Source organism: Halichoerus grypus, chromosome 1, assembly GCF_964656455.1.
Source record: "Halichoerus grypus chromosome 1, mHalGry1.hap1.1, whole genome shotgun sequence".
In the NCBI taxonomy this organism is placed as follows: Eukaryota; Metazoa; Chordata; class Mammalia; order Carnivora; family Phocidae; genus Halichoerus; species Halichoerus grypus.
In genome coordinates, this window is record NC_135712.1 from 206,933,775 (window position 1) to 206,958,539 (window position 24,765).

The window sequence follows — 24,765 nt, forward strand, 5'->3', positions numbered from 1 at the left end:
ATGGCACCCATTAGTGTGGGCAGCGGGGAAACCATTTGCTCATCTTCTGATGAGGCGGGGCCGGGTGAGAGGGAGGGTGGCGCTTAGCACAGGGAGGGGGGTCGTGAGCTAGAAGGGACAGAGCTCAGCAAGAGGGACGGGGTGCCTAGCCCAGTACCTGGGAGAGGGAACACGACCCTTGAGCAGCCAGAAAAGCTGCCTCTGCCTGGTTGGGCCGGCCCCATTCTGTGGCCAGGGCCCGCTCTCAGCCCAGGGCCCCTGGACTCAGACCGGCACTCTTCCTGTGATGAGCCCCCATCTGGTGTCATAACCCAGTATGGTCTGTTCAGGCCTGAAAGCCCCTGAGGCCACAGGCTGCTCTAAGGGCTTTTTGGACTCAAACACCTTCCCCTTTCTGGCACCCCACTGGGAATGATCCTCAGCCAAGAATCCCAGCCCAGATAGCAGGCATGTAAGGAACTGGGACAGGCTGGCCTGGAGACCGCTTTCCCCAGACTTTACCTTCCAGCAGTTAGCCAACTACTCAAGTGCTCAGAATGCCCAGGATTCAGCCTCAGCCTGCTGTGTGGCCTGGGGCAAGCTCCTCAACCTCTCTGAGCCTCAGCTCCTCATCTGGCAGAGCAAACTCAAACCCAGACACGGTTGTTGCAAAGTTTAAAATGGAATAATGTAGAGAAAGCACTCAGCACAGTGCCCGGTCTGCAGGAGCCCTCAGGAGAGATGCACCATTTGACCCCACCCTCCCCGGCCCCCCCTTTGACGCAGGGGTCCCCCAGGCACCAGGGGCTGGGAAGGAAGAAGGCAGAAGTCCTGAACAGGGGTGAATGGAAGAGGTGTAGACCAGCCTCAGTCCATAACCAGTTCCCCTGCAGTGATGGGTTCGTTGTATCTGGCCACCAGCCTCCGGATTTAATTAAGTTAGTGAGGAACCTAAACGTGTCTCTAGGGAGCCAGGAACTGTCCCTGGTTTCCTCTGCTTGTGGATTAATTCTTGTTTTTCCTTCTTTTGTTTTTTTTCTGTTTCCCTCCTCCTCTTCTTCTTCCCAAGGAAGAAAAAAAAAAAGCCTTATTTATTATCATTTTCCCCACTGTTGGCATGGCAACACCAGCGTACGTTACTGAGCTCCAGGCAGCCCCGCAACCATCCCAGCCAGCACAGGCCCCGCCCCAGCCCCCGCCGCCGCCCCCAGCGGCGCCCCAGCCCCCCCAGCCGCCTGCCACCACTGCTACCCCCCAGCCCCAATATGTCACTGAGTTGCAGAGCCCCCAGCCCCAGGCACAGCCCCCAGGCAGCCAGAAGCAGTACGTGACGGAGCTCCCGGCCACCCCCACGCCCCCGCAGCCGGCCGGCGCACCCACCCCGTCCCCGGCGTCCCAGCAGTACATCGTGGTCACTGTCTCCGGTAAGTGGACATGCGCTCGCAGCCAGGGTGCTCCGCGAACAACTCGGAGAGGAGTTTGGGGAGCCCCGCATCCTGGATGTGCGCGGGGGGCACAGTGACTGAAGCTCTGTCTGTGCCTGTCACCACAGCAGCTTTCAAACTTGCTGGGGTTCCCCGGTGGGACTTGGGGGGTGTTTCTGGGGAAGGAATCGTCAGGCCAAGCAATGAGGCTTCTGTCCACCTAAACTCCTTCCCACCAGGGCAGCTCATAGGGCTGTTTCTGTCTCTGTCCCCAAGTCAACTGCCATTTGAGGAAAGGACTGGGTGGTGGACTTAAAGTTCGCAAACATCTCTTGGAGATGGAGGGTGAGCACCTGGCTGCTGCACTCCTGGCCTGGCCTCGTTTCTCACCGGTTCAGCCTGTTTCCTCATCCACAGAGGCCTGGTAACAGCTTCGTGAGCTCAGGGGATACATGCGAGGTGTTCACGGAGGCATTTCAGGGAGGTCAGCTGGGAGGCCTCCCCGGAGGTGTAACCTTTTTGGTTCTGGCAGGACCCAGGGGCTGAGGGAGGCCGTTGGTTGGGCAATTTCGTGATCATGTGGCCAAGGACCTCTGTTTCTCACTGTGGTCTACCCTTATGGCCGTGGAGAAAGTGACCAGGGGACTCAGGTCGTGGCACCTGTGATTCTTGCCTAGACCATCTTCCCCATGCCCCAGTTCCCTCCAGGATGGAGACGGGCCGAGCAGAAGGAACTGGGAGCAGAGGGTCAGGACAGGTAGTCATTCCCCTGAGAAGGCGGAGCTCAGACCAGGACTGGGCATCATTTGTGGTTTCCAGTGTGCTCAGTGGAGGAGGGAGGATGTGGTGAACCCCTCCCTCCCCCTGCCCAATCCTTCCAGAGTGGAAAATAAGGAAGGGATGGGAATCATAAAGGCATCTTGGGAGGCTGTGGAAGGGGCAGGTCAAGACTGGGTTTAGGAAGATAGGACAATATAGAGTGACACGTGGCAACTGACATGGCCCCATGGGACCAGAACAGGTGTAGCCGGGGCCCTGAGCAGCATCCTTTAGGCTCCTGGCAGTGTGGAGGTCCCCAGAGAGGGCTCAGGGTGGTGACGCTTTACCACAGGGACTGGTCTGGAGGGATGTCACGTGAGAGCCACACTGAGAACAGCAGCCATGGACGTAGCCAGGGTCCCCAGGCCACAAATCTCCCGCAGGTTCCCAGCACTGCCCAGTTATCCTGCTAGGTTTTCTCACCAGCATGCCCCCCCCCCCCCCGCCGCAAGAAACCCACCCCCACCTCCATCGTCTTGTTTCATTCTGCACTCCTTACCCCTGACCTCGCTGCCTACCTCACTGGGGACAGGAACCACCACATATCAAGGAGGATCCCGTCTCCCCCGAGCCAGCCTCACAGCTCCCAGGGTTCCAGCCACTGGCGCTGCGAATCCCAGGCCATCCCCTCCAGGGCCTCATCGCTTGGTCCCTCTCTTTACACATCTTTCCCACCAGCCTGCAGAGATGAAACAGTTCCTGATTTAATCAGAAACCCCAGTTCCCGTACCCCTTCAGCTGCTGCCCATGTCTTCACTTCCTTTGAAGTCAGAATTCCTTGAAGGATTCACCCTCCCTTCCTTATTAACTGGTGCTCTCTCCTCTGTTGCCTCTGCCTTCCCCCCACCCAGCGCCCCAGTCGGAGTCACCCACAGCCCCCATCTTGTCCGCCTGCTGGTCACTCTTGGTACTCCTCTTCCTCCGGCCCTGGGAAGCGCCTGACACACTGGTCCCCTTCTTCCCAGAACCGCCCCCTGCCCCGGTCTCTACCCACTTCCCTGCCTCCCTTCTCCGCCCCCTTTGCTGCTTCCTCCTCATCTCCCTTCATGGTGGCCTAGTCCACTGTCTCAGCTTTCCCTGCCCCCTTGGTGCTAACAACATGCCCGCGTTGTCGCCTGTGCCCTGGGCTATCGCCCTGAACCCCAGCCGCCTGTGACCCATCTGCTCAGGATTGAATGGGCCTCTCAAGCCAGCACGGCCAGATGGAACCCTGGATTTTCCCCTCATCCGGTCCACCCTCTTTTGAGACTTCTTCATCCTAATAAATACCACCCCCGGTCCTGGGTCAGCATGGATTCCTGTCCTACCCATTCTTGAGCAAGGCCTCTTGGCTCCATCTCCTAAATGCTGCCAGAACCCACCGCCTCTCCCACCCCCACGGCCCCTACCCTGGTCCAGCCTCTGCCCTCGCCGGTCACAGTCCACCCCCGCAGCGACCAAGAGGGAGCCCATCACAACCCAGTTCAACCCAGAAGATTCTGAGGCAGGTGGCCCTGGGGACACTCTCTGAGAACCCTAACCTTGGCTTTCTCATCTGAGGAGAGCTGGCCCCCTGTGGCCCCTCCCACAAGGGAAGGGCTTTAAAAACTCCACACTTCCTGTGTCCCCCCTGCTGACAATTTCCTGGCCTCCCAACTCTGGTCTGGGAGGCCCGCCAGGCTGCCGGCCCCCCCCCGCCCCCCGCCCCCTCCCACACCTGCTCCAGCCCTGCTGGGCTTCCTGCAGCTCCAAAACCCACAAGGCTCAGTCTGGCCCACAGGTCTTTGCACTCACAGTGCCCTCTGCCTGGAGCACTCCCGTCCCAGACCTCCTGGTGGCTCGTCCCTTGTGTTCTGGTGTCAGTTCAGTGCCACCTCCCTGACGCCCACACCTCCCCACCTCCACTGCTCACTCCCTGCGTCCTCACTTTGCTTTGTTTTTCTTCTTAACACTCATTATCACCTGAAGTGATGACGAGCGCAGTGATGTCCATCCCCTTGTCCCTGAGGGCAGGGCTCTGTACACTGAGTCTCTGTGGCATGAACACCCACGCGAAGGCTGGCCTGACCCATCACAGCCCTCCCAGTCTGTCGGCCCTGGGAGCAGGTGGGAGGCATTGCCTGCACTGGCTAGAGGACTTTGGCCAGCCTACAGGGCATCCAGTTGGCCCTCGACCTCCCGGGTGCTGGCTTTGGCTGCTTTGTGGGGGCCGGGGTCCTCAGGGCAAGGGTCTGGAAAAGGCACATGGCTCCAGGCCCCAGAGCACCCCAACTCCTGGCACATTCCTCGCTCCCCCTCAGCCTCTCCAGCTCTTCCTGGTGCATGCCCAGGCAGTCCCTGGTGCTTACAGGCCAAGGCCTTTGTCCCCCGCCGCCCCCGCCCCGATCCCCCATTGCACTGTGGGGCTGCTCTGTGGGGGTGGGCTGCAGTGAATGGCCTGCTGGTGTGACTCTCGGATTCCTTCTTTGGTCTTGTGGCGCCTTGATGGTCTTTCACAGGGGTCCTGGGGACTTTCTTTTCCCTGCTGCTCCCTGTTCTGGTGGCAGTGAGGCTGTCCCACGGAGGGTGACTGGGTGATGCTTCCTCGATCTGTTCTGAGGAAGAGGGGGTTAGCTGCACCTGTCACTCTACTTGCTGCCCCGTTGACCCCTCCCCCATCCCCTTGCAGTGATTTCCCAGCGCTTCTCCATGACCCTCTCCTGGGTTAGTGTCCCTTTCCATCTAAGGGTGGCCTTTGGGCCACTTGAGCCCGTCCCAGGCGTGGTGGGGGTAGGGGAGGTACCTGAGACCAGTAAAGGCTGAGGCAAGGCGCCTGGGGCTCCTCCAGAGCAGAGCAATCTGAGCTGACCAGGGACCCAGGGAGACGCAGGGAGGAGACGGGCGGGGGATGGGGGGTGGGGGGAGGGGGGGGCTGGACCCAACCTGGAGCCCAGGCTAGAAGCCGGCTGAGAACGACACCACAGGCAGCTCGTCCAGCCCGGTCCTTGTGGGCTCTGCCCTGAGGTGTCTGTGGAGGTGATGGGAAGGCAGCTCAAGTTTCCCTGCTCAAGAACAGCCCTCTAGATCGGAAGTCCCTGTCCTCACAGTCTGCCAGCCTCTCGCCCGACACTCGAGGTGGAAGGAGGGCACTGTGGGTCCTGGCAGCCGCCCCCAGGAAGGTGAAACCAAGCCTGCCCGCAGCCGACAGGGCTGGGCTCAAGGAGCGTCTGCGGCCAGCCTTCCTTCCCTGCTTCTCTCACACTTGGAGTCTTTGCGAGTCCAGCAAGGCTTGTGTCCGTGAGAGAGATGGGGGGGGGGGGTGTTTGTCAGCATCTCCAAGCACAGATGGGGAAACCAAGGTCAGGACAGACAAGGGACCCAGGACCCACAGGCCCCCCTCAGGAGCCCCGGACTGAAGTCACCTCCAGGAACAAAGGATCAGGAGGGAGGGAGCCAGACTGCCCCGCCCATCGTCCGTGAGGAGTAGGGTCCCAGCTCGTAATCAGGCCTCTCGGGCTTCTCTCAGTCTTCCCCCTCATAGCTCACGGCATTGGAGATGTGAGCGGGTCTCAGTGGGGAAGTGCAGGGCCCAGGGAGGAAGAGATGCTCATCAGATTGAGGGACAGGAAATCAGCTGCCACTTCCTGACTACAGACTTGAGACTGGGGCCCTCCCTGGTCTCATGCACATGCCCAGCATGGAGAAGGCAGACAGACAGATGCAGAGGCTCGCAGACTTCATACCCCAACCCCCAACACACACACACACACACACACACACACACACACACACACACACAGAGCAAGGGCAAGACACGGGTAGACAGGGACACACACACAGGAAGCCTCTCATCCAGACGGTAGACTCTGGAATCTCACCTTATCCTCATGGTACAGCCCGGCATGCCTGGCAGATGTGGGGATCCCGGCCTTGAGGGCCATCCCAGACTGTTTCCTGGGGCTTCCCCATCCCAGGCAGATCCCTGATCTCAGCAGGTCCCCAGGCCTCCCAAATACCAAGGGTCCCACTGACGGAAGGACCAGCCTTGGTGTTTTCATCCGAGCCTCTGGGCCTAGGAGGTAGCTGGGGCCAGCCCCCCACTCACTGCCCACCCTGAACTAGGCAAAACCTGTCCGAGGCTGCCGCAGTTGGGTGCTATTCCTTGGGCTGGGCCTGGCTCCCTGTGTCCCGCAGACACCCAGGTGTGCTGGGGCCCCTCACGTGACTTAGGGCTTTCTCAGGTTTCTCCCCAGGGGCCCATCTCAGTGAGGGCTACTTCCCTCACTGCTCACAGAAGCCTAAGTGGGTGCGAGGGAAGATTCTAGCCAAACGTAGGAAATGGTGTCTCCTGGAATTGGCTGTGGAGGCAGCTGGCCAAGTAGGCCTGAGGTTCCAATGCCTGTCCCACATGTGGCCAATGGGAGGCTTCCCCCAACACCACCTCCCACATCTGGCCACCACTCCCCCTACACCCAGTACATAACACATTCATGAGCTCTGACCCGGACTTGGTCCCTGAGATTCTTGCATCTACCTGGGACTGCCCTTCTGCCCTGGCCAGGCTCCTCTCCCTGTGTCCCCACATAGCTGAGGCCCAGCTCCTCACTTTGGAGGGTGAGGATGCTCTGGTCCTTACGGCGTTCCCATAGACCCTCACCTTACTGTTCACCACTGCCCTTGGGGTGTCAGCCCAAGCATGACCTGAAGCTCTAGATTCCATGCACAATGTGAGGTTTATGTGGGCACAGATAATGGGCCATCATCCTGGCTTGTCAGTTCCCAGCTGGGCAGGTCACTTCCTCTCTCCCAGTCTCTTGCCTTATCCGATAACGGGGGTAATAAAAGTTCCTTCTGTCTCCAGCTACCCAGGAAGACCCTAGCACAGCAGCTGGGGCACTGGAAGCACTCTAGTCACTCCTATTACTCCTTGCCCACCACCCTCCTGTCCTGCCAGGGGACCCCCCAGGAGGTGGCACTGGGACCTTGGCTCCTGGTAGCACATTGGAGGAAGGGCAGGCACATATGCTCCCCACAGCCCCAGCCTGGCCTCTGGAACTGCCGGGAGCAAGCCAGGACACACGGAAGGGGCAGGATGAATGGTGTCCTGGCTGGGGTGGGGGGCCTCCCATCCAGCATCTCTCAGGGACACTTGCCCTCTGTGCCTCTCCCCTTCTCAGCTCCCTTGTTAATCACTCAGTGAGATGTGCATGAAACTTGACCTGTGCCCGCCCGATAGCATCTCCGGGTACCAGCCTCCCTCCTGACTTCATAGCAAGGCCCCAGCCCAGAGAAGGCCCTGCTTCGGCCGTGCCTGCTCAGAGGAGAGTGTTTATTCCAAGAGGGCAGCCGGGGAGCTCTGCATCCACCGGGGGGATTAGCTCCCCAAGGTTGCGGGTATAAAGCCGCCCACGCACCCTGCTGTTCCCAAAGAGGTGGGCAAGGAGTGAGGAGTGTGGGGCAGGTTCCCCTAGATAGACGGGGGCAGGAGGGGGGTAGGGGCACCATGTTCTACGATTGCCTCTTCTCGGTTGCCTGTCAGCGTGAGTACCTGCCTGCCCCCCTCCCAGCCCCCTCCTGCCCCTGTCCCACTGAGGACAGGGAAGCTGGGACAGTGGAGAGGGAGGGGGTGCTTGGCCACAGGCTGGCAAGGCCTTCTAGGGTCACTCTTCTGACCACCTTCTATTCCTGGGAAGCCGGGAGTCATCTTGAGGAAGGTGGCCCCAGCACCTTGGTCCTGCTAGGGCTGCTGAGACCCCAGGGTAGGAGGCCAGTTCCACAAATCCTATCTGTTGGGAAAAGGGATCCAGCCCTCCGGGCCTCTGCTGCATCTGCTCCTCAGTCATCCCTTCTGGTCTGGCTTTGGGACGAGGAGAGGTGGGGTGGGGTGGGGCTGCTTCTGCATGTCAAGGATCGTAGGGCCTTATGGCTCACCCCAGTGGGCAGTGTCAGGGCCGGCCAGGAGGCAGGCAGGATTGTTGGAGAGGCCCGGCCCTGTCAGGGATCCGCTTCAGGCTCCACCGTCCATTCTCATGGGCTCGGGCTCAGGCTCAGGGTGGGGGTGGGGACAGCAGGCGGAGCTGACCCAGCGACCCCTCCTCCAGAAGGCGCTATGCGGGCCAGTGAGACTGTATCGGAGGCCAGCCCAGGCTCCACAGCCAGCCAGACCGGAGTCCCCACTCAGGTGGTTCAGCAGGTGCAGGGCACCCAGCAGGTAGGACACACTCCTCCCCCGGGGGCGGGTCTGGAGGGTACACGAGAGGGGCAGCGGTGACTGTGGCCACGGGAACTCGGCCTCCCGTCCTGCCCCGCTGCCAGAGCCGTCTGCTCCCATGTTCTTACCACGCTGTTCACTTCAGCCACCCCTCCACCCACCTGGGCCAGGCCTCCCCGGGGAAGCCGGCGTGGCTCAGGTCCTTACTCCTTGCCCCTACAGCGTCTGCTGGTCCAGACGAGCGTGCAGGCCAAGCCGGGCCACGTGTCACCCCTCCAGCTCACCAACATCCCAGTGCCCCAGCAGGTAAGGCTGCCACACCCGGCCCAGCCCTCACAGCCTCCCCCAGGGGGCACAGCCAACTCCCTGTGGCCTGCTCAGATCTGCCCTCACCAGCAGCAAGGACATAGGCTCCGTCTGGGGGCCTCCCCGCCTGCTGCCTCCAGCGACTGAGACCATGGCAGTCAGGGCCCATTGGGGAAGGACCACCTGCATGAGTTCTCTTAATAGACACAACTGAGGAGTTGCAGTAAGGAAGGTGACTTTCAGGTCCAGCCCGTGTCTCAAAGCAGAGAACCCATGCCAGTTGGGAGCCAGGAACCCGTAGCCAGCACAGGGACTGAGTGCGTGTCGGTGGTCTGTTCCCCAGAAGGCTGTGGGCAGGGTGGGGGGGCTCAGCACAGAACGGGGCAAAGTCCCGTCAGGCTTCAAGGGCGGGAGCCGATTCCACGTGGCCTGTGGAGCCAGGCTCCCTGGACGCAGACCCTCGCTCTGCCACTTGCTGGTTCCAGGACCTCGGGCGAGGACTCTGGCCATCCTGAGTCTCTCTGTCACCCTCTGTGAAGTGGGGTTGGTGTCAGTGCTGTACTAGGACTGTTGGGGCAGTTCCGGGAGCTAACAGTGTGGCACTAGGACATCGCCTGGTACGGTGCCAGATGCTCAGGAAAGCCGGGCGGGCTGTTGTGAGTCAACTGTGGTCCTTTTCCCTCCTGGCTCTAGGCTCTCTCCACGCAGCGTCTGGTGGTGCAGAGCACAGCCCCAGGTGGCAAGGGTGGCCAGGTTTCCCTGACGGTGCATGGCCCCCAGCAGGTGCACTCGCCCCCTGAGGTAGGTCGTGGCCCCATCAGCTTCCCTCCCTGAACCTCTCTCCCCAGGTTGGCCATGTACCCCCAGAGTATACTTGGAGGGTCCCTGCCCCCCAAGCCCACTTGCTCCTCCAGAGTCCTTGTTGAGCCCAGGTTGGGTAGCTTGGCTGCCTGATTCATGGCCCCGCTGGCTCCAGGAGGAGGAGGTAGCTTCCCCCCAGGTTGAGATGGGCCTCACAGCTCCACTTCAGGACTCTGTATCCCAGGAAGGAAAGGAGGCCCCCCAGCCCCGCTTAGGGCTGGTAGAGGCTCTTCCTCAGACTACAAGGGTGGGTTCTGGGGACCCGCCCCCCGACACCAACGAGGGTGTTGGAGGCAAGCAGGCCATGGGTGGCTGGGAGCATGGGTGACAGCATCAGGAGCTTGGGGTCAGACCCCAGCTCAGCCGTTCTTCCTGGGGGACTCTGGCCAGGCCCGTGGGGCCTTCTGAGCCCAGTGTTTTCTATGTGTAAAACAGCTAATGATACGAAGTGCCACAGCATGGCCCAGAGCCAACAGGGACCTGTAGCCAGTCTGGGGTCAGTGCCTGGCGCTACCACTCAGCTGTGTGGCCTTGGGACATCCCTTCCCATCTGTGCTTTAGCAACCTCATCTGTTAAGTGGGGATTCCCTCACCTAACCCTCCTCACCTCAGGGCTGCAGTCTCTCTGATTGTGGAGGCAACGGGTGACCTCTGAGCTGAGGCCATCTTCGCTGGGGAGGATGGGTCCCCCGACCAGTACCTCTGGGCCGGATCCCCAGCTTTGCCTGGGAGCGATCGGGGCAGGGACTAGGCATTCGGGTTCATGGGATTCGGCCGGTTACCAACCTAGGAGGTTGAGACCTCTACGGCCTGCCACCCTCCCCAGACAGCTCTTGGGAGAGCCCTCCTGACAAGGGTTCTGTCAGGGCCTGGGTGCCCAGACGACGCCCCCGTGTCTCCTTCCCTTGCAGCGGTCGCCGGTGCAGGCCAGCAGCTCCTCCAGCAAGACGGCTGGGGCCCCCACGGGCACAGTGCCACAGCAGCTGCAGGTCCATGGCGTTCAGCAGAGTGTCCCCGTCACCCAAGAGGTGCCAGGCCAAGGCGGGCAGTGGCTGGGGCAAGGGGTCCTGGCCAGGCAGCCTCTGCAGCGTCCTTGACTGTCTGTGGGAGCCAAGCAGATGGGGGTACAGCCTCAGCAGGCCCCCCGGGCCTTTGGCAAGCGCCTCTTCCTCACTCCAGACTCAGCATCCTTGTCTAAATAATGGCTTCTGCCCTGGGAGCCTGGGGGCAGGGTGGTCGGGGCTGCTGGGGGATGAAATCTGGTCCTCACGGGTGGCACCTAACACCGGGCGCTGGACAGGCGCTGAAAACTCTGAGAAACAACCTGGCCTCTTTGGGCCCAGTTGCCTGGAGGAAGCCCCAAGGCCAAGTCCTGGCTTACCCCTAAGGAGCTCAGGGGGAGGCCCAAGCTCCAAATCCATGGCCAGCCTTTGGGAGGGGCAGAGGCTCTTCCTCAGACTACAGGGTGGATTCTGGGGACCCCCAGAGGCTATTGCTCTGAGCTGTCAGTGATGGCAGCTGGAGCAGGTGAAGTGGCAAGGGGTGTCTGCCATCTGGTTGTTATCACTCCAGTTGCGGGGTTCCAAACTCCTTGGAAAACCAGATGAAAGCCATAGACTCTTCCCCTAAAGGAAAGCAGAAACGTCACTCTGAAGGATTCACAGATGTTCCTGCTGCGTACCACAGACCCTCGGACCATCCAGGCCTGGGTTTGAGTTCTAATCCACCACTCAGCACCAGCCCCCCACCCCACCCCAGTGTCTGTCCTTCACTGTGTGCCCTGAGGGTGATATCAGGATCTCCGCAGCACCATGGATGTGGGGGTGTGGGATAACCCATGGAGAGAGCAAGGGGGGACAGCAAGGACTCCCTCACTCAGACCCAAGTTCAGCTTCAGTTCTGACACTTCCTGTTGGCCTCACTTTGATGAGCCTCTGTTCACATGGGTAACTGGGTGCCCAGAGTGAACATAGCGATTAATCTAAAAGGGCGGGCAGGGAAAGCTGCAGAATGGTGGCCTCTTTCTCACCAGGCTGCCCTGACGCTTACATGGGTTCGTGTGGGCATGGGGCGGGGGGGAGACTCGGGGATGGGTGGGCCACCAGGGGCACCACGGTCACCACAGTCTGACCTGCCTTTTCCCTCCTCAGAGATCCGTGGTCCAAGCCACTCCACAGGCGCCCAAAGCCGGCCCCGTGCAGCAGCTCACAGTGCAGGGGCTCCCGCCCGTTCACGTGGCTCAAGAGGTGCGTGCCTCCTCCACCTGCCTCTGGGCAAACTGGGACTGGGCCCGGGCTGGGCTGGGGAGGGGTGCAGGCCCTTCAGGCCGCGGGGAGGGAATGGAGCTGGGGATCCTCAAGGGCCCCAGCCCCGCTCCAGGCTCCACCTGCGGCTGTGGGCTGCAGACTCGGTCTTGGAGCCTTCCCACTTTCCCCACCCCCGGGCGCCTGTCAGTTCAAGGGCCCAGATTTTGCTAAGAGAGGGATCTGGATTCTCCCCTCCCAGAGACACCGGGTGGGAGACCTGTCGGGTTGCTGGTGAGCTCAGCGACCCGGTGGGCTGGGCGGCGGAGGCCTGGCGCCCCGCCCGCGGCCGCCCCCGGTGACCCCCCAGTGTCTCTGTTTGTCCTCCAGAGCTCAGGCAGTCAGTTTCCCGCTAGGAAGGCAGAGCAGCAGGAGCCCCGGCCCACGCCGCCGCCGGAGCCGCCGCCCCGGCCACGCACGCCCGGGCCCCGGCCGAGCGCGCTGGCCCCGGAGCCGCCGCCGCTCCCGCCCGCGTGCAGCGGCGAGGTCCCGCAGCTAGGCAGCCCCGAGCCGCCGCCGCCCCATTACGAGCCGGGCGCCGAGCAGTGGGTGGAGCTGGTGGGCGTGCTGCCCCCGCACCTGCTCCTGCCGCAGCAGAAAGTGGTCTTCGAGCCACTGCCCGGGCTCCCGGCCCGAGCCAGCCCCGACCAGAGGGTCAGGATCCAGAGAGTCCCCCAGGTGCTAGTGTTCGGCACGGCTGCCACGGCCCTCAAAGTAGGTGGCGGACGTACGGGCGGGGGGCATCGGGCGGGCGGGGGCGGGATCCGCCGGCCCCGGCCCGCGCCCGGCCCCGGGCTGCCCGTCAGGCCCTGCAAGCCCTGAAGCCCCCTCCCCCCCACCTCGGCCGGGCCAGTCTGGGGACCCGCCTCTGACCCCACCCCCACCCCCAAGGCGGGTTCCAGGTCCCAGGCTCTGCTCCCACAGACGGGTGGGGGGATGGGGTGGGAAACTCAGGCCCCGCCCCTGAGGCCCTGTCAGTCAGTCCAGGGTCCGTCCCCCAAGCCGGGGCCCCACCCCTGACCTCTGACTCCGCCCCTAACATCCTGTACTTAGTTTCCAGGCCGCGCCCCTGCAGACAGGGATCCTTCCCTCGATGCAGGCTCCACCCGCGAGGCCCTGTTTGTCCGTAGTTTCAGGCTTTAACTTTAGCTTTAGCGACAGCCTTGTCCCAGTGCTGGGCTCTACTTCTGGGGTCCAACGTTCACACCCACAGTAGGACTCTGGGGTCCCTCAGCCCTCCTCACCTCAGGCCCCACTCTTGCTGTCCCCAGCCTAAGCACAGAGTCCTGGCTTCTGACACAGCTTCGCCCGATTCCCAGCCCGGGCCGAGACTGCAGCCCTTGGGCCTCTGACCCCTGGCCCTGTCCAGGATGTGTCCAGAAAGCCCAGAAATGCAACCTTCCAGCCGGGGAGCCAGGCGTCCTTGTGAGCTTGGACAGCCACCGGCCCTTTAGGGACAGAGGCAGAGGAGTGGGCCCACCCTGACCTTCTGTGTGCCCTCCCCCCACACCAGGTGCAGCAGCTCCAGCAGGTGCCTGTCCCACACGTGTACTCCAGCCAAGTGCAGTATGTGGAGGGTGGTGACGCCAGCTACACGGCCAGTGCGATGTGAGTGGGCAGAGGGCTGCGGGAGGGGACGGCAGGTGACACCTAGGTCTGCCCAGGACCCTGCTAGGACTTGAGGCCTGAGTCCGAGCCCCAAGCAGACCAGCCAGACTTCAAGGCCTCGGGTGGCAGGTGGTGGGTGCTTCCCAAGGATAGCCAGCAGCCTTCTGGCAGGGGCAAAGCAGAGGGGACCCTCACAGCTTGGGAAAGGCATCCCATATCAGTTAGGGCTTTGGAGTCAGATGGGCCTGGTTTTTAGAAAAGGAAAAAGAAAATTGAATTTTTACGAGACAGAATTTTTTAAGTAAGAGGGAATGTTAAACAGTGAAAAGGAGGGCGCCTGGGTGGCTCAGTTGGTTAAGCGACTGCCTTCGGCTCGGGTCATGATCCCGGAGTCCTGGGATCGAGTCCCACATCGGGCTCCCAGCTCAGCGGGGAGCCTGCTTCTCCCTCTGACCCTCTCTCCTCTCATGCTGTCTCTCTCTCTCTCTTTCTCTCAAATAAATAAATAAATAAAATCTTTAAAAAAAAAAAACAAAACAGTGAAAAGGAAACCTTCACTGCCGACCCCAACCCTGCTCCAAAGGGGGTGCTGTGACCTGTTTTGTTTCCTCCCAGAGATACTCTGAGAATAGAAACTACCCCCTTTTTTGTGCAGAAACAGGCAGAGTGTTCTGTCCCTTATTTCTTCCCCCAGCTGTGTATGTTGACGCTCTTGCGAGTTTCTCTGAGCGGCCCCCAGTCACCCTGTTTAACGGCTGCGTGGTGCCCCACTGTGCGGATGGAGCATGGACGACGTAGCCAGTCGTCCTGGGGTGACCCCTGCTCCCTGCTGCACACACACACACCGGGCAGATGCCATGCCCCAGGCCTGCCCTCGAGCCAGCTCTGGCTCCCTCTTGTCCAGGACCCTCCGCACACCACCTTCCCCCTCCCATTGTCCGTAGTAATAATTCCAGGATTAAGTGATTGTTGTTTTAATTTTTGGAAGTTTTCATTGGTTTTCTTTACATTTGCCTGTTGTTGGTTTTTTTTCTTACATCCCCACCCCTGTCCCATGTGGGCATGATGCTGGGGATTCGCTCCTAGAGCATCTCAGTCCCTGGGTCATGATGCTGTGGCAGATCCCAGGGGGCATGACCTTGGCACCTGAGTCATAGTCCATGGCATCCAGCTACCTCATAGTTCTGTTGATGTATTTCCGGTACTGCCAGTCTCTTAGCCTTGCAGTTGGCCAGAGTGGGTGGGGAGCACAGAGGGCATTCCGGAAAAGAGTGCGGCCCCCTAGGGCCTCCAGGGGTGTTAGAAGCAGAGCTGAGGCACAAGCCCCGGCCTTGTGGTGCCATGCCGGCTCCTTGTGCCTCCCCCGGTAGCATCTGTCCTTTGCTTCTGTTTGAATTCTTCCCTCCGTGATTAGGATGTGTGATCGCACGTAGCCCATGACTGCCGTCAGATTCTTCCGCCGTCAGATTCTTCCGCCGTGCGACGTCGTTAGCGGCGTTGTGTCTTCTGTCTCTCTCTTGTGGTGGATTTTTACTGGGTTCCCAGCCCTTCGGCAGCCTGGGTTCCCACCCTGGCCAAAGCCACAGGCCCTGCTCCTCTGTCCCTGGCTCTGTCCAGGCCGCGTCCAGAGACGCACACATTCAGTCATTCAGCAGATAGTTACCGAAGCCACATTTTTGGAGCACATGTCGCATGTGGGGCGCTGGGCTGGGCCGGGCCGGCTGTGGTCCCTTCCTGGTGTCGCTCCCTGCCACTTACGGTCACGTGGACCAGGGTGCTTCAATCAAGAGCTGCATCTTGGTGTCCATCAGGCAGGGGGCTCACCTCGGTGACCACGCCTCCCGCCATTCCCCCCCACCCCCACCCCCCATCCCTCTCTTTGCTGCCTCCCTCCCCTGCTTCCTTCAGGAGACTTCCAACAGTGCCTTCTGAGGCAGGCCTTGCTTCCTTTTGGGATTTTTAACATTTGATGTTATTTTTAGTCACTAATATGTCAAGAGGGCTCTGAAATCAAAACTGTGCCCCACAATGTCTTGTGCGACACCTGCCACCCTCCATGGGGCCTCCACCGCCACGGAAGCAGACGGACATATGAAATGGGGCCTCATCTCCCCCCTCTTCCGGAAATCCTTACTTTTGTCTGGATCCTTACTTTTCGCCATCCTTACTTTACCCCACCTCTTCCGTTCACCTGACAGAATGTTCTGGAGCTTCTTCTTTGGCAGGACCTTCCTCTTTCTCTGTCACCCGTCCATAGGATCCTGTCACCTTTCACTTAACATTCCTCTAAAGATGGCCCCATTTTCCCTCTCTTGCGACGACTTCAGCCTCACGCCTGCATCCTCTGACTCAGGTCCTGGGATGGCCTGAGAAGGCTGCAGGGCACGATATGTCGCTGCCTCAAAGGGACATGCCTTTGCACTCCAAAAGTCATCGCTGAGTGGCTCCCCGGGGGGCCACTGGATGCAGAAATAGAAACCCCCTCCCCTTCTCCAGCACCCTCTTCCTGCCTCATTTACCACCTGGGCACGGCCCACCTTCTGCAGTGTCCTTGCCTGACCTTCGTGCTTGCTTCTCCTCTGGCTTCCCCACCACCACGTTAACCCCCGGGCAGGGCCTCCTCTGTCTTACCCACCGCTGGCTCTGCAGTGCCTAGAACAGTGTCCAGCATCAGTAGGTACTCAGTCTTTTTTTCTTGGATTGACTGAAGCGTGGGGCCTGTTCCGAGTGACCTCGCCGCTCCGTCTTGGCTTCTTCCCATCTGACATGTGGACTCCCATGCCAGGGGCCACTTGGACGATTAAATGAGAAATTGTGCCGCACCAGGCCCTGGGGAGGGGGGGTGCCTGGTCCCGCATAGCTGGCTGACTGTTGGCTGCCCCGGGGCTGCCGCTCCCCGCCCCCCCCCCCCGCAGGAGCCCCCTCCGTCGGACCCCTGGCCCTCTGACTCCTCCCTCTGCTTCTGTCCCAGCCGCTCCAGTACCTACCCCTACCCGGAGACGCCGCTGTACACCCAGACCGCGGGCGCCAGCTACTACGAGGCCGCGGGCACCGCCGCCCAGGTCAGCACGCCCGCCACCTCCCAGGCGGTGGCCAGCAGCGGCTCCGTGCCCATGTACGTGTCCGGCGGCCAGGTGGTCGGCAGCTCCACCAGCAGCGGGGCTGGGGCCAGCAACAGCGGCGGCGGCGGCGGCGGCGGCGGGGGCGGCGGCGGCGGCGGCGGGGGAGGCGGCGGCGGGGGGGGCGGCGGCGGCGGCGGCGGCGGAGCGGGCACCTATGTGATCCAGGGCGGCTACATGCTGGGCAGTGCCAGCCAGTCCTACTCCCACACCACCCGTGCCTCGCCAGCCACTGTAAGTACCACCTCGGGCCCCAGCAGAGGCCCGCAGTGGGAGGAGGGGAGGGCGGTGGGGGGGGCGTGGTCAGTCGCCACCATCAGCCACCGTAACCGTGGCACCAGAGTCCTCAGATGCAGATATTCTGGGATCAGATCCTCGCTGGGTAGCCTCAGACAAGTTACTCAGCCTCTCTGGGCCTCAGCTCACATGCATGAAGCTGTTAGAGCAGTGCCCCAAGGGGCTTGTCTCCTGTGACTGTATAAAACTGAGGATGGTGGGTATGGAGCAAGGGGTGGGAGAGGCGGGCACCAGCATGGGGGGAGCTGCCCTGAGCAAGGTTCTTTGTGCATCCGGAAGGCAGCGAGATGACCTCTCTCTGCCCAGACATGGGCTGTATGCAGTCGCTTGGGGAGGGCCCCTCGCTGGCTCTGTGACTGTGGATGGGTCAGGGCCGGGTGGTCCCGTGGCGGTCCTTGTCCTCTTGGAGCTTGGGGTCTGGGGTGATTTTAACTACCGCCCTTTGACCTAGCAACACATCCTGGACTACGTAATCAAGACAGAAGCTTTCTCGGAAAGCAGGCAGACCCTCCCTTATACACCCATGCAGCCCGGCTTCTAGTCTATTTTTTTAAATGCTGGCTGTGACCCACCTAACTGATTTCATGACCCCGTAACGCGTCCTTACCCGAAGTTTGCAAACATGGTTCACTAGAACAGTGCTGTGCTGTAGAACATTTTCCAGTGATGGAAATATTCCGTCTGTGCTGTTCAGTATAGAGGCCTCTGGCCACGTGTGGCTAGTGAGCACCTAAAATGTGGCTGGAGTCACCAAGGAACTGAGTTGCGTTTGTTTTTCTTTCTTTCTTTCTTTTTTAGAGACAGCGAGAGAGGGAACACAAGCAGGGGGGGTGGGAGAGGGAGAGCAGGCGCCCGCGTTTGTTTTTCTTTAAACTATTTTGATATCATCATAGATTCATAGGAAGTTGCAAAAATAGTACAGGGAGATCCTATGGCCGCCCCCCCCCAACCCGGTTACCCCATTGCAGTATGGTCTCGAACCAGGAAACTGGGTTTGCTACGGTGTGGCTGTCTACTTACATCTTTTTATCACGGGTATGCATTTGGGAAACCACCACTACGGTCAAGATGCAGAACTGTTCCATTGCCTCAAAGATCGCCCTCCTGCTCCGCCTTCATAGTAACCTCCGCCCTGCTCCCTCCCCGCATCCCTAACCCCCAGCAACCATGAATCCGCTCTCCGTTTCTATAATGCTGTCATTCTGAGAATGTTCTATGAATCATCCTCCACATGACCTTTTGACACTGGCTTCTTCCACTCAGTATAAATTAAATAGCTGTATGTGGTTGGTGGCAACTCCACTGGACAGTGCAGTTCTAGAGAATTCCATGAGGTTTAGTCCCATCCCCCCCGCCGTGCTGTCAGGATCACAGTCGGAAAGAGGTACAGAGAGCCCTTCGCAGGGAGCCCCCGAGAAACTGCAGTGACCCTTGGTGCTGTCTGTCCCTGGCGCGGCTGCAGGTTCAGTGGCTCCTGGACAACTACGAAACAGCAGAGGGGGTGAGCCTGCCGCGGAGCACGCTCTACTGTCACTACCTGCTGCACTGCCAGGAGCAGAAGCTGGAGCCCGTCAACGCCGCCTCCTTCGGCAAGCTCATCCGCTCTGTCTTCATGGGCCTGCGCACCCGGCGGCTTGGCACCAGGTGGGCCACCCACCCCCTGAAGCCACAAGGCCCGCCCCCACCCCAAGTTCTCAAGGGCCGTGACTCACTCTGCTCTAGCCCCACTGGCCCCTGCCTCTGACACGCACGCACACCCACCCCAGGGCCTTTGCGCCAGCTCTGCCTTCTCCTTCCTGCGCTTTTCCCCGGTTCCTTACTCCAATGCCCCCTGGCCCCCTTAACCGAAACTGAAGCCTTCCCACGTGCCACCTCCCTGACACTCCCCACCACCTCCTTCCCTGCTTGCTTTCCCTCCTTACCGCGGAGCACCGTCCCACATGCCTTTTGTGTTGCTGATCTGGCTTCCAGTGCCGAGATGCACATACCTTGAGAGTGCGGGAGCTGCACACTGTTGGTGCTTTAATCAGTGCCTTCAAGTCTGAATTCATGTGGGAAGGAACAAGGGGCCCTCCCCTGAACCCACCCTTCCCTTCTTCTCCTTTGCAACCCTCACACCTCCCTGGGGTGAGCCCTGCTCCTCTCTCGGGTCCAGTTCCCGGCTTAAGTGTCCCCTCATTCACTTACACATGCATAACCCGTGGGCAAAGTACTGCGTCTGTCTGTGCCACAGTTTCTTCCTCTGTCCCCGGAGGGTGCCAGGAGCACCCTTCATAGGACGGGGATAAGGAACACGGGCATTTGCATATGCTAAGTGCTCAGAACGGGGCCTGGCAAGTTGTTACAACTAGTAGTCAACAAGTACTTGCTGATTCCTGCCCCGTGCTAGGATCGGAGGTCAAGGAGTGCCCCAGACCCTGGCCCTGTCTTCTCAGAACTCAGTTGGCACCCACAGCCCCTGCCCTTCCCCAGCACAGCACCCCCTGGCTCCGTGGAACATGGGTCTTGCCCCAGGCTGTTTGGCCTCCAGGCAGGGGGAAGCAGGGGTGATGTGAAGGTCCCCAGTGGACAACTGGAGGCCCCCCAGCCCAGCTCTCAGCCTCTGCCTCCCTCTCAGGGGCAACTCCAAATACCACTACTACGGCCTGCGCATCAAAGCCAGCTCGCCCCTGCTGCGGCTGATGGAGGACCAGCAGCACATGGCCATGCGGGGCCAGCCCTTCTCGCAGAAGCAGAGGTAGGAGGATGGGGCCGGACCCTGTGCTGGCGGGCGGGGAGGGGCTTGCTGGCCTGTCTCAGTGCCCCAACCCCACCCCTTCTCCAGGCTCAAGCCCATCCAGAAGATGGAGGGCATGACCAACGGTGTGGCCGTGGGGCCACAGCAGGCCACCGGGCTGTCCGACATCAGCGCCCAGGTCCAGCAGTACCAGCAGTTCCTGGGTGAGAGCGCCCTGGCCCATGGGGCGGCGTCCGGGCCGGGGTCTGAGGCCTCTGGAGAGCGTGCAGGTGCTTCCATCTGCCTTCCCAGAGCCTCCTCATTCCCCACTGCCCAGGGCGGACCCCCGCGTGGGAGGAAAGTGCTGACAACTTGATAACCAGGGAGAGCCTTGAGGGGGGCAGGCAGGTGGAGGATAAAGGGCCTCATGGTATCCCCTCCTGCCTCCAGATGCCTCGAGGAGTCTCCCTGACTTCTCAGAGCTTGACCTCCAGGGCAAAGTGCTCCCCGAGGGCATCGGGCCCGGGGATATCAAGGCCTTTCAGGTCCTGTACCGGGAACACTGTGAGGTAGGGCGGCTGGGTGAGTGGGCAGGGGCGAGGGAAAGCCATGCTGCCCGCCCCCTCCCCCCCCGCCACGTCCCTGAGCATCCAGCCTCCCCAACAGGCCATTGTCGACGTCATGGTGAACCTGCAGTTCACCCTGGTGGAGACGCTGTGGAAAACCTTCTGGAGGTACAACCTCAGCCAGCCCAACGAGGCGCCTCCGCTGGCTGTGTGAGTCGCTGGGGGGGGGGGGATGGGGAGGAGGGAAAGGGGGGCGGGCACGGTGAGAGTCAGCGCCCGGGGCTGGGGTAGCCAGACCTCGGACCTCAGGTGGGAGGGCGGTATCTGCCTGAGCCCTGCAGTTTGTGGGGTGCCCATGACCTCCTGACCCGCACTTCAGTGCTCATGTATCAGTCCGACACTCAGTGCATGGGATAGCACGCCTCGCTAAGCCATTTCCTCCCGGCAGCGGGCGTATAAGCTCCCCGTCTGACCCCGGGGGCGTCGGGGCTCGTGTCAGCCTGACCTCGGGGTTGGGGCGGGTGTGCACAGGCACGACGAGGCTGAGAAGCGGCTGCCCAAGGCCAGCCTGGTGCTCCTCTCCAAGTTTGAGCCAGTGCTGCAGTGGACCAAGCACTGTGACAACGTGCTGTACCAGGGCCTGGTGGAGATCCTCATCCCCGACGTGCTGCGGCCCATCCCCAGTGAGTGCAGGACGGCCGCCCCGCCGCTGCCCCCCCCCATCTCCCCCCACCACAGTCCCGATCAGCCCCTGCTGCCGCCCGCAGGTGCCTTGACCCAAGCGATCCGGAACTTTGCCAAGAGCCTGGAGAGCTGGCTCACCCACGCTATGGTGAACATCCCTGAGGAGATGCTGCGTGTGAAGGTGAGGGTGTGACGGGGCTTCCGGGCACGGGCTCACGGGGAGGGCGCTGAGCGGCCAGCCTGGGTGCACAGCCCACATCCTGCCACCCGGCTGTGGGACTGTGGGCTGGGGCCCTTGGGCTCCTCTCCCTGATAGAGGCCATGGGATCTGTCCCCACGCGTGTCCCTCAGAGTGAGCTTTGGGTATTGCCTTCACAAACCGGCTTCCTCAGGTGCCCACTTCTGAAACACAACCCCTCTGTGGTGTTTTTGTACACAATACGATATCTTAAAAAATAAAAAAACCAAACGCAACTTGAAGTAGTTCTCTTCGGACAGCTGAAGCAAAAAAAAAAAAAAAAGCAACATTTATAAGGGAACAGAATAATAGCCCTCTTCATCAATGCTGCATATTCACTAACTACTCTGATGTGAGGAAGTAGATGTGATGTGCTTGCTCTTGAGCAAAAAAAGAAAAGGAAGAAAAATAAATAAAAATAAAAGGAAGAAAAGGGGGTTTTCATTGTCCTTAAAATGTCAAGGAGACAGTTATATGGAACTGGGCATCTGAAGCATTACTCCTGGGTGCACTGGACAGGGGGTGAGGAGTGGAGAGGTGGAAAGAGTAGAAGCTGGATCCAATGAAAAACATGAATAACTGTATTCATTCATTCGGCACGCATTTACTGAGCGTCTACGGTGTGCTAGCATGGCTCTCCATGCTGGGAGCACAGCAGTGACCAAGATGGACAACACCCCACCTTCCCTAACCTGACATTCTAGCCAGTGCCCTCTGAGAATTTCTCTTGTGTCCTTTCATTAAAAATAATAATAATGCTGGTCACACACATTATATTGATTTTTGTTTTTTTTTTTGCCCCGTACTTTGGGTGTCCACCCGAAGTTTGAAAATCCCGACCCCTTGATCTCCCAACAAAAGCAAAGAGGTACATCCCTCCCTTTTAAGAGAAGGAAAGGCTCAGAGAAGTTGCCGCGGATGGGGCAGGGGATGGGGGGAGGGGGGATCGCACCGTCCACGCGCACATCCGCCACCTGCCGCATCCGGCCCCGCAGGTGGCAGCGGCCGGCGCCTTCGCGCAGACGCTGCGACGCTACACGTCGCTCAACCACTTGGCGCAGGCGGCGCGGGCCGTGCTGCAGAACACGGCGCAGATCAACCAGATGCTGAGCGACCTCAACCGCGTGGACTTCGCCAACGTGCAGGTGAGCGCGGGGCGGGGCCGGCGAGCGCGGCGCGGGTGAGGGCAGCGCGGCCCCGGGGCGGCGGCTGAGCCGCGGGCACTTGCCGGCCGTCCTCCAGGAGCAGGCCTCGTGGGTGTGCCGCTGCGAGGACCGCGTGGTGCAGCGGCTGGAGCAGGACTTCAAGGTGACCCTGCAGCAGCAGAACTCACTGGAGCAGTGGGCGGCCTGGCTGGACGGCGTCGTGAGCCAGGTGCTCAAGCCCTACCAGGGCAGCGCCGGCTTCCCCAAGGCCGCCAAGCTCTTCCTCCTCAAGTGGTCCTTCTACAGGTGCGCTCTGGCTCCGCCTCCGGGAAGGGGCGGGGCGGCCCCTTCTGGGGGCGGGGCCTCGGGACGGCTCCTCCTCTCCGGGGGGCCGGCCAAAATGGGATCGGGGAGGCCCCGCCTCCTCGCAGGATTTGGGACCAGAGAAGATCCCGCTTCCTCGGGGCTCGGGTTCCCTTTCACCAGGGCGGAGGTCCCTGTTGGCGGTGGGCAGGGTGAGGACCCTATGCTCTCACTGTTGGACGCACTTGGGGAAGCCGGGGCGGGGCCGGACCGGGGTAGCAGGGCTAGCTGGCGCGTGGGGGGTCGTTGAGGCACGGAAGGCTGGCGAGGGGCGGCACCGCGCCTGATGGCCTCCGTTCCGCCGCCGCCCACAGCTCCATGGTGATCCGGGACCTGACCCTGCGCAGCGCTGCCAGCTTTGGTTCTTTCCACCTCATCCGGCTGCTCTACGACGAGTACATGTACTACCTGATCGAGCACCGCGTGGCCCAGGCCAAGGGCGAGACCCCAATCGCCGTCATGGGCGAGGTGCGCGCGGCGGGGCGCTGAGGGCGCGGGCGGGGCGCCCCTCGGCGGGACCCTCACCCCTTGTCTTGCCTCCTTGCAGTTCGCCAACCTGACCACCTCGCTGAACCCCCTTGACCCGGACAAAGGTAGGCGGGGGGTGTCCCCTAGCGTGGGCCCGAGTCCCAGGAGCGGCAGACGGGGCGGTGGGGATGGAGGAGACGGCACGCTGAGTCGGGCCTGCTCTGTGTGCCCCAGACGAGGAGGAGGAAGAGGAGGAGGAGAGCGAGGACGAGCTGCCGCAGGACATCTCGCTGGCGGCCGGCGGCGAGTCGCCCGCGCTGGGCCCTGACACCCTGGAGCCGCCGGCCAAGCTGGCACGGACAGACGCGCGTGGCCTCTTCGTGCAGGCGCTGCCCTCCAGCTAAGGCCGCGGCCTCCCCCGCCCCGCCCGCCCGCCCCCGCCGCCCGCCCCCGCCAGGGTCCCTCACAGCTTCTGTGGCTTCGCTGTCACCGTTCCAGCCTCCGGCCGGGAGGGGGCCGCCAAGACAGGGAAGGCTAGGGGGTCCCTGCCCGCAGTGGGGCCGGCACAATCACAGGGCCGGGCGGAGCCGCAGCTGCAAACTGACACAAAAGACGTGCCTTAAGGAACCCGCCGCCGTGCCCAGGTGCCCCGTGGGACAGCCAGCTAGGCTCCTTGGCCCCGAAGGCCTCAGCATCTCCCTCCCCCAGCCCCACCCTCCCGCCACCCCAGGGGGCAGGCAGGCAGGCCCCCCTTCCCTGTGGAACTGTTAACTTATTCAGCTCGCTGGCTTTGCACAGTCTGTCCCGGGCCCAGCCCTGAGCCCCAGGTGGGCACAGGTGGGCATCACCTGGGGATCCCCACTGTCAGCAGCAGCCCCGGGACCCCTCCCCCAGCAACCCCACCGCTCCCCACTCCTTGGTATAAGTGCAATTAAAGCCGTGGGTGTCGCATCTTCTCCAGAGCTGGGCCCTCCCTTGCCCCGCAGCCCTCCAGGAGGGCACTGTCCCGGCCTGGTTGGGGGGAGGGCGGCTGGGGACACCGCCTCCAGCTTCCAAAGAGCAGCAGGCCGGGCTGGGCGTGGGAGCCCAGAGGGGCCTGCTGCTGGCAGTGGGGCCCGGAAGTGCCCGCGCCTGTCCCGGCCCCGGCTGGGGGCTCGGCTCCCTCAGATCCAAGACCCCGGCGTCCCAGGCCACCCGCCTCTGGTTTGTAATGGAACCTCTGTGCTCCTTCTCTCCCGGGAGACTGTGCTTCTCCTCCGTGCAGTGCGACCCGCCCCCCACATGACTATTGTGCGATTTGTGAGCCGCCTGAGCGGAGTTGGTAACTTGTTGGTTTTTTTCCAACCATCATGGCCTTATCTGTTCCGGTTTTCTCAGTGTCTTCAACCTGTGAGATAGATGTTTATGGCAAAAAGCAAAAAAAAAAAAAGACAAAAAAAAAGACAAAAAAGATCTGACCTATTGTATAAAAATCACTATTTTGTGTGCTCCGCGTGCTACAGCTTTTGGGGTGGCCCCCCCACGTCCCCTCCCCACTCCCTCGGGGCCCCCCCCCTCCTGGCCGTGAAAGTGTCCACGCGTGTGGTAGTCTAGTGTGCCGAGCTGTTTTCTACCTTTTTGTAGTCTTTCTTAAAACACAATAAATTCCGCTGTGCTATGTGGCTGCTGCTGAGTCGCGGGGCCCTGGGGCCGGGGCTCCG

At 61.3% G+C, this 24,765-nt stretch overlaps 1 protein-coding gene and 1 long non-coding RNA gene across 3 annotated transcripts in view; one reads left to right on the plus strand and one right to left on the minus strand.

Annotated features, from left to right (window-relative positions):
- RFX1 (regulatory factor X1) overlaps window positions 1–24,722 on the plus strand; it is a 31,223-nt gene extending 6,501 nt beyond the window's left edge. The window contains exons 2-21 of one of the 2 annotated variants that reach the window (XM_036066500.2): window positions 1,049–1,403; window positions 8,282–8,391; window positions 8,614–8,697; window positions 9,391–9,498; window positions 10,470–10,586; window positions 11,709–11,804; window positions 13,375–13,469; window positions 16,441–16,822; window positions 18,348–18,529; window positions 19,503–19,622; window positions 19,710–19,825; window positions 20,052–20,170; window positions 20,268–20,377; window positions 20,699–20,850; window positions 20,935–21,032; window positions 22,085–22,234; window positions 22,332–22,540; window positions 22,912–23,065; window positions 23,145–23,190; window positions 23,300–24,722. In XM_036066500.2, coding sequence (XP_035922393.2) covers window positions 1,097–1,403; window positions 8,282–8,391; window positions 8,614–8,697; window positions 9,391–9,498; window positions 10,470–10,586; window positions 11,709–11,804; window positions 13,375–13,469; window positions 16,441–16,822; window positions 18,348–18,529; window positions 19,503–19,622; window positions 19,710–19,825; window positions 20,052–20,170; window positions 20,268–20,377; window positions 20,699–20,850; window positions 20,935–21,032; window positions 22,085–22,234; window positions 22,332–22,540; window positions 22,912–23,065; window positions 23,145–23,190; window positions 23,300–23,469 — 2,925 coding nt within the window. In that variant the 5' untranslated portion in view covers window positions 1,049–1,096 and the 3' untranslated portion in view covers window positions 23,470–24,722. The remainder of the gene's footprint in view (window positions 1–1,048; window positions 1,404–8,281; window positions 8,392–8,613; window positions 8,698–9,390; window positions 9,499–10,469; window positions 10,587–11,708; window positions 11,805–13,374; window positions 13,470–16,440; window positions 16,823–18,347; window positions 18,530–19,502; window positions 19,623–19,709; window positions 19,826–20,051; window positions 20,171–20,267; window positions 20,378–20,698; window positions 20,851–20,934; window positions 21,033–22,084; window positions 22,235–22,331; window positions 22,541–22,911; window positions 23,066–23,144; window positions 23,191–23,299) is intronic. The other variant, XM_078054598.1, reaches the window with a different exon arrangement.
- LOC144379038 (uncharacterized) lies at window positions 816–6,498 on the minus strand. The gene is made up of 2 exons (XR_013441063.1): window positions 6,059–6,498; window positions 816–1,039 (listed from the first exon to the last, which is right to left on the minus strand). It is a non-coding gene; the product is annotated as an uncharacterized LOC144379038 (long non-coding RNA).
- Window positions 24,723–24,765: the final 43 nt, after the last annotated feature.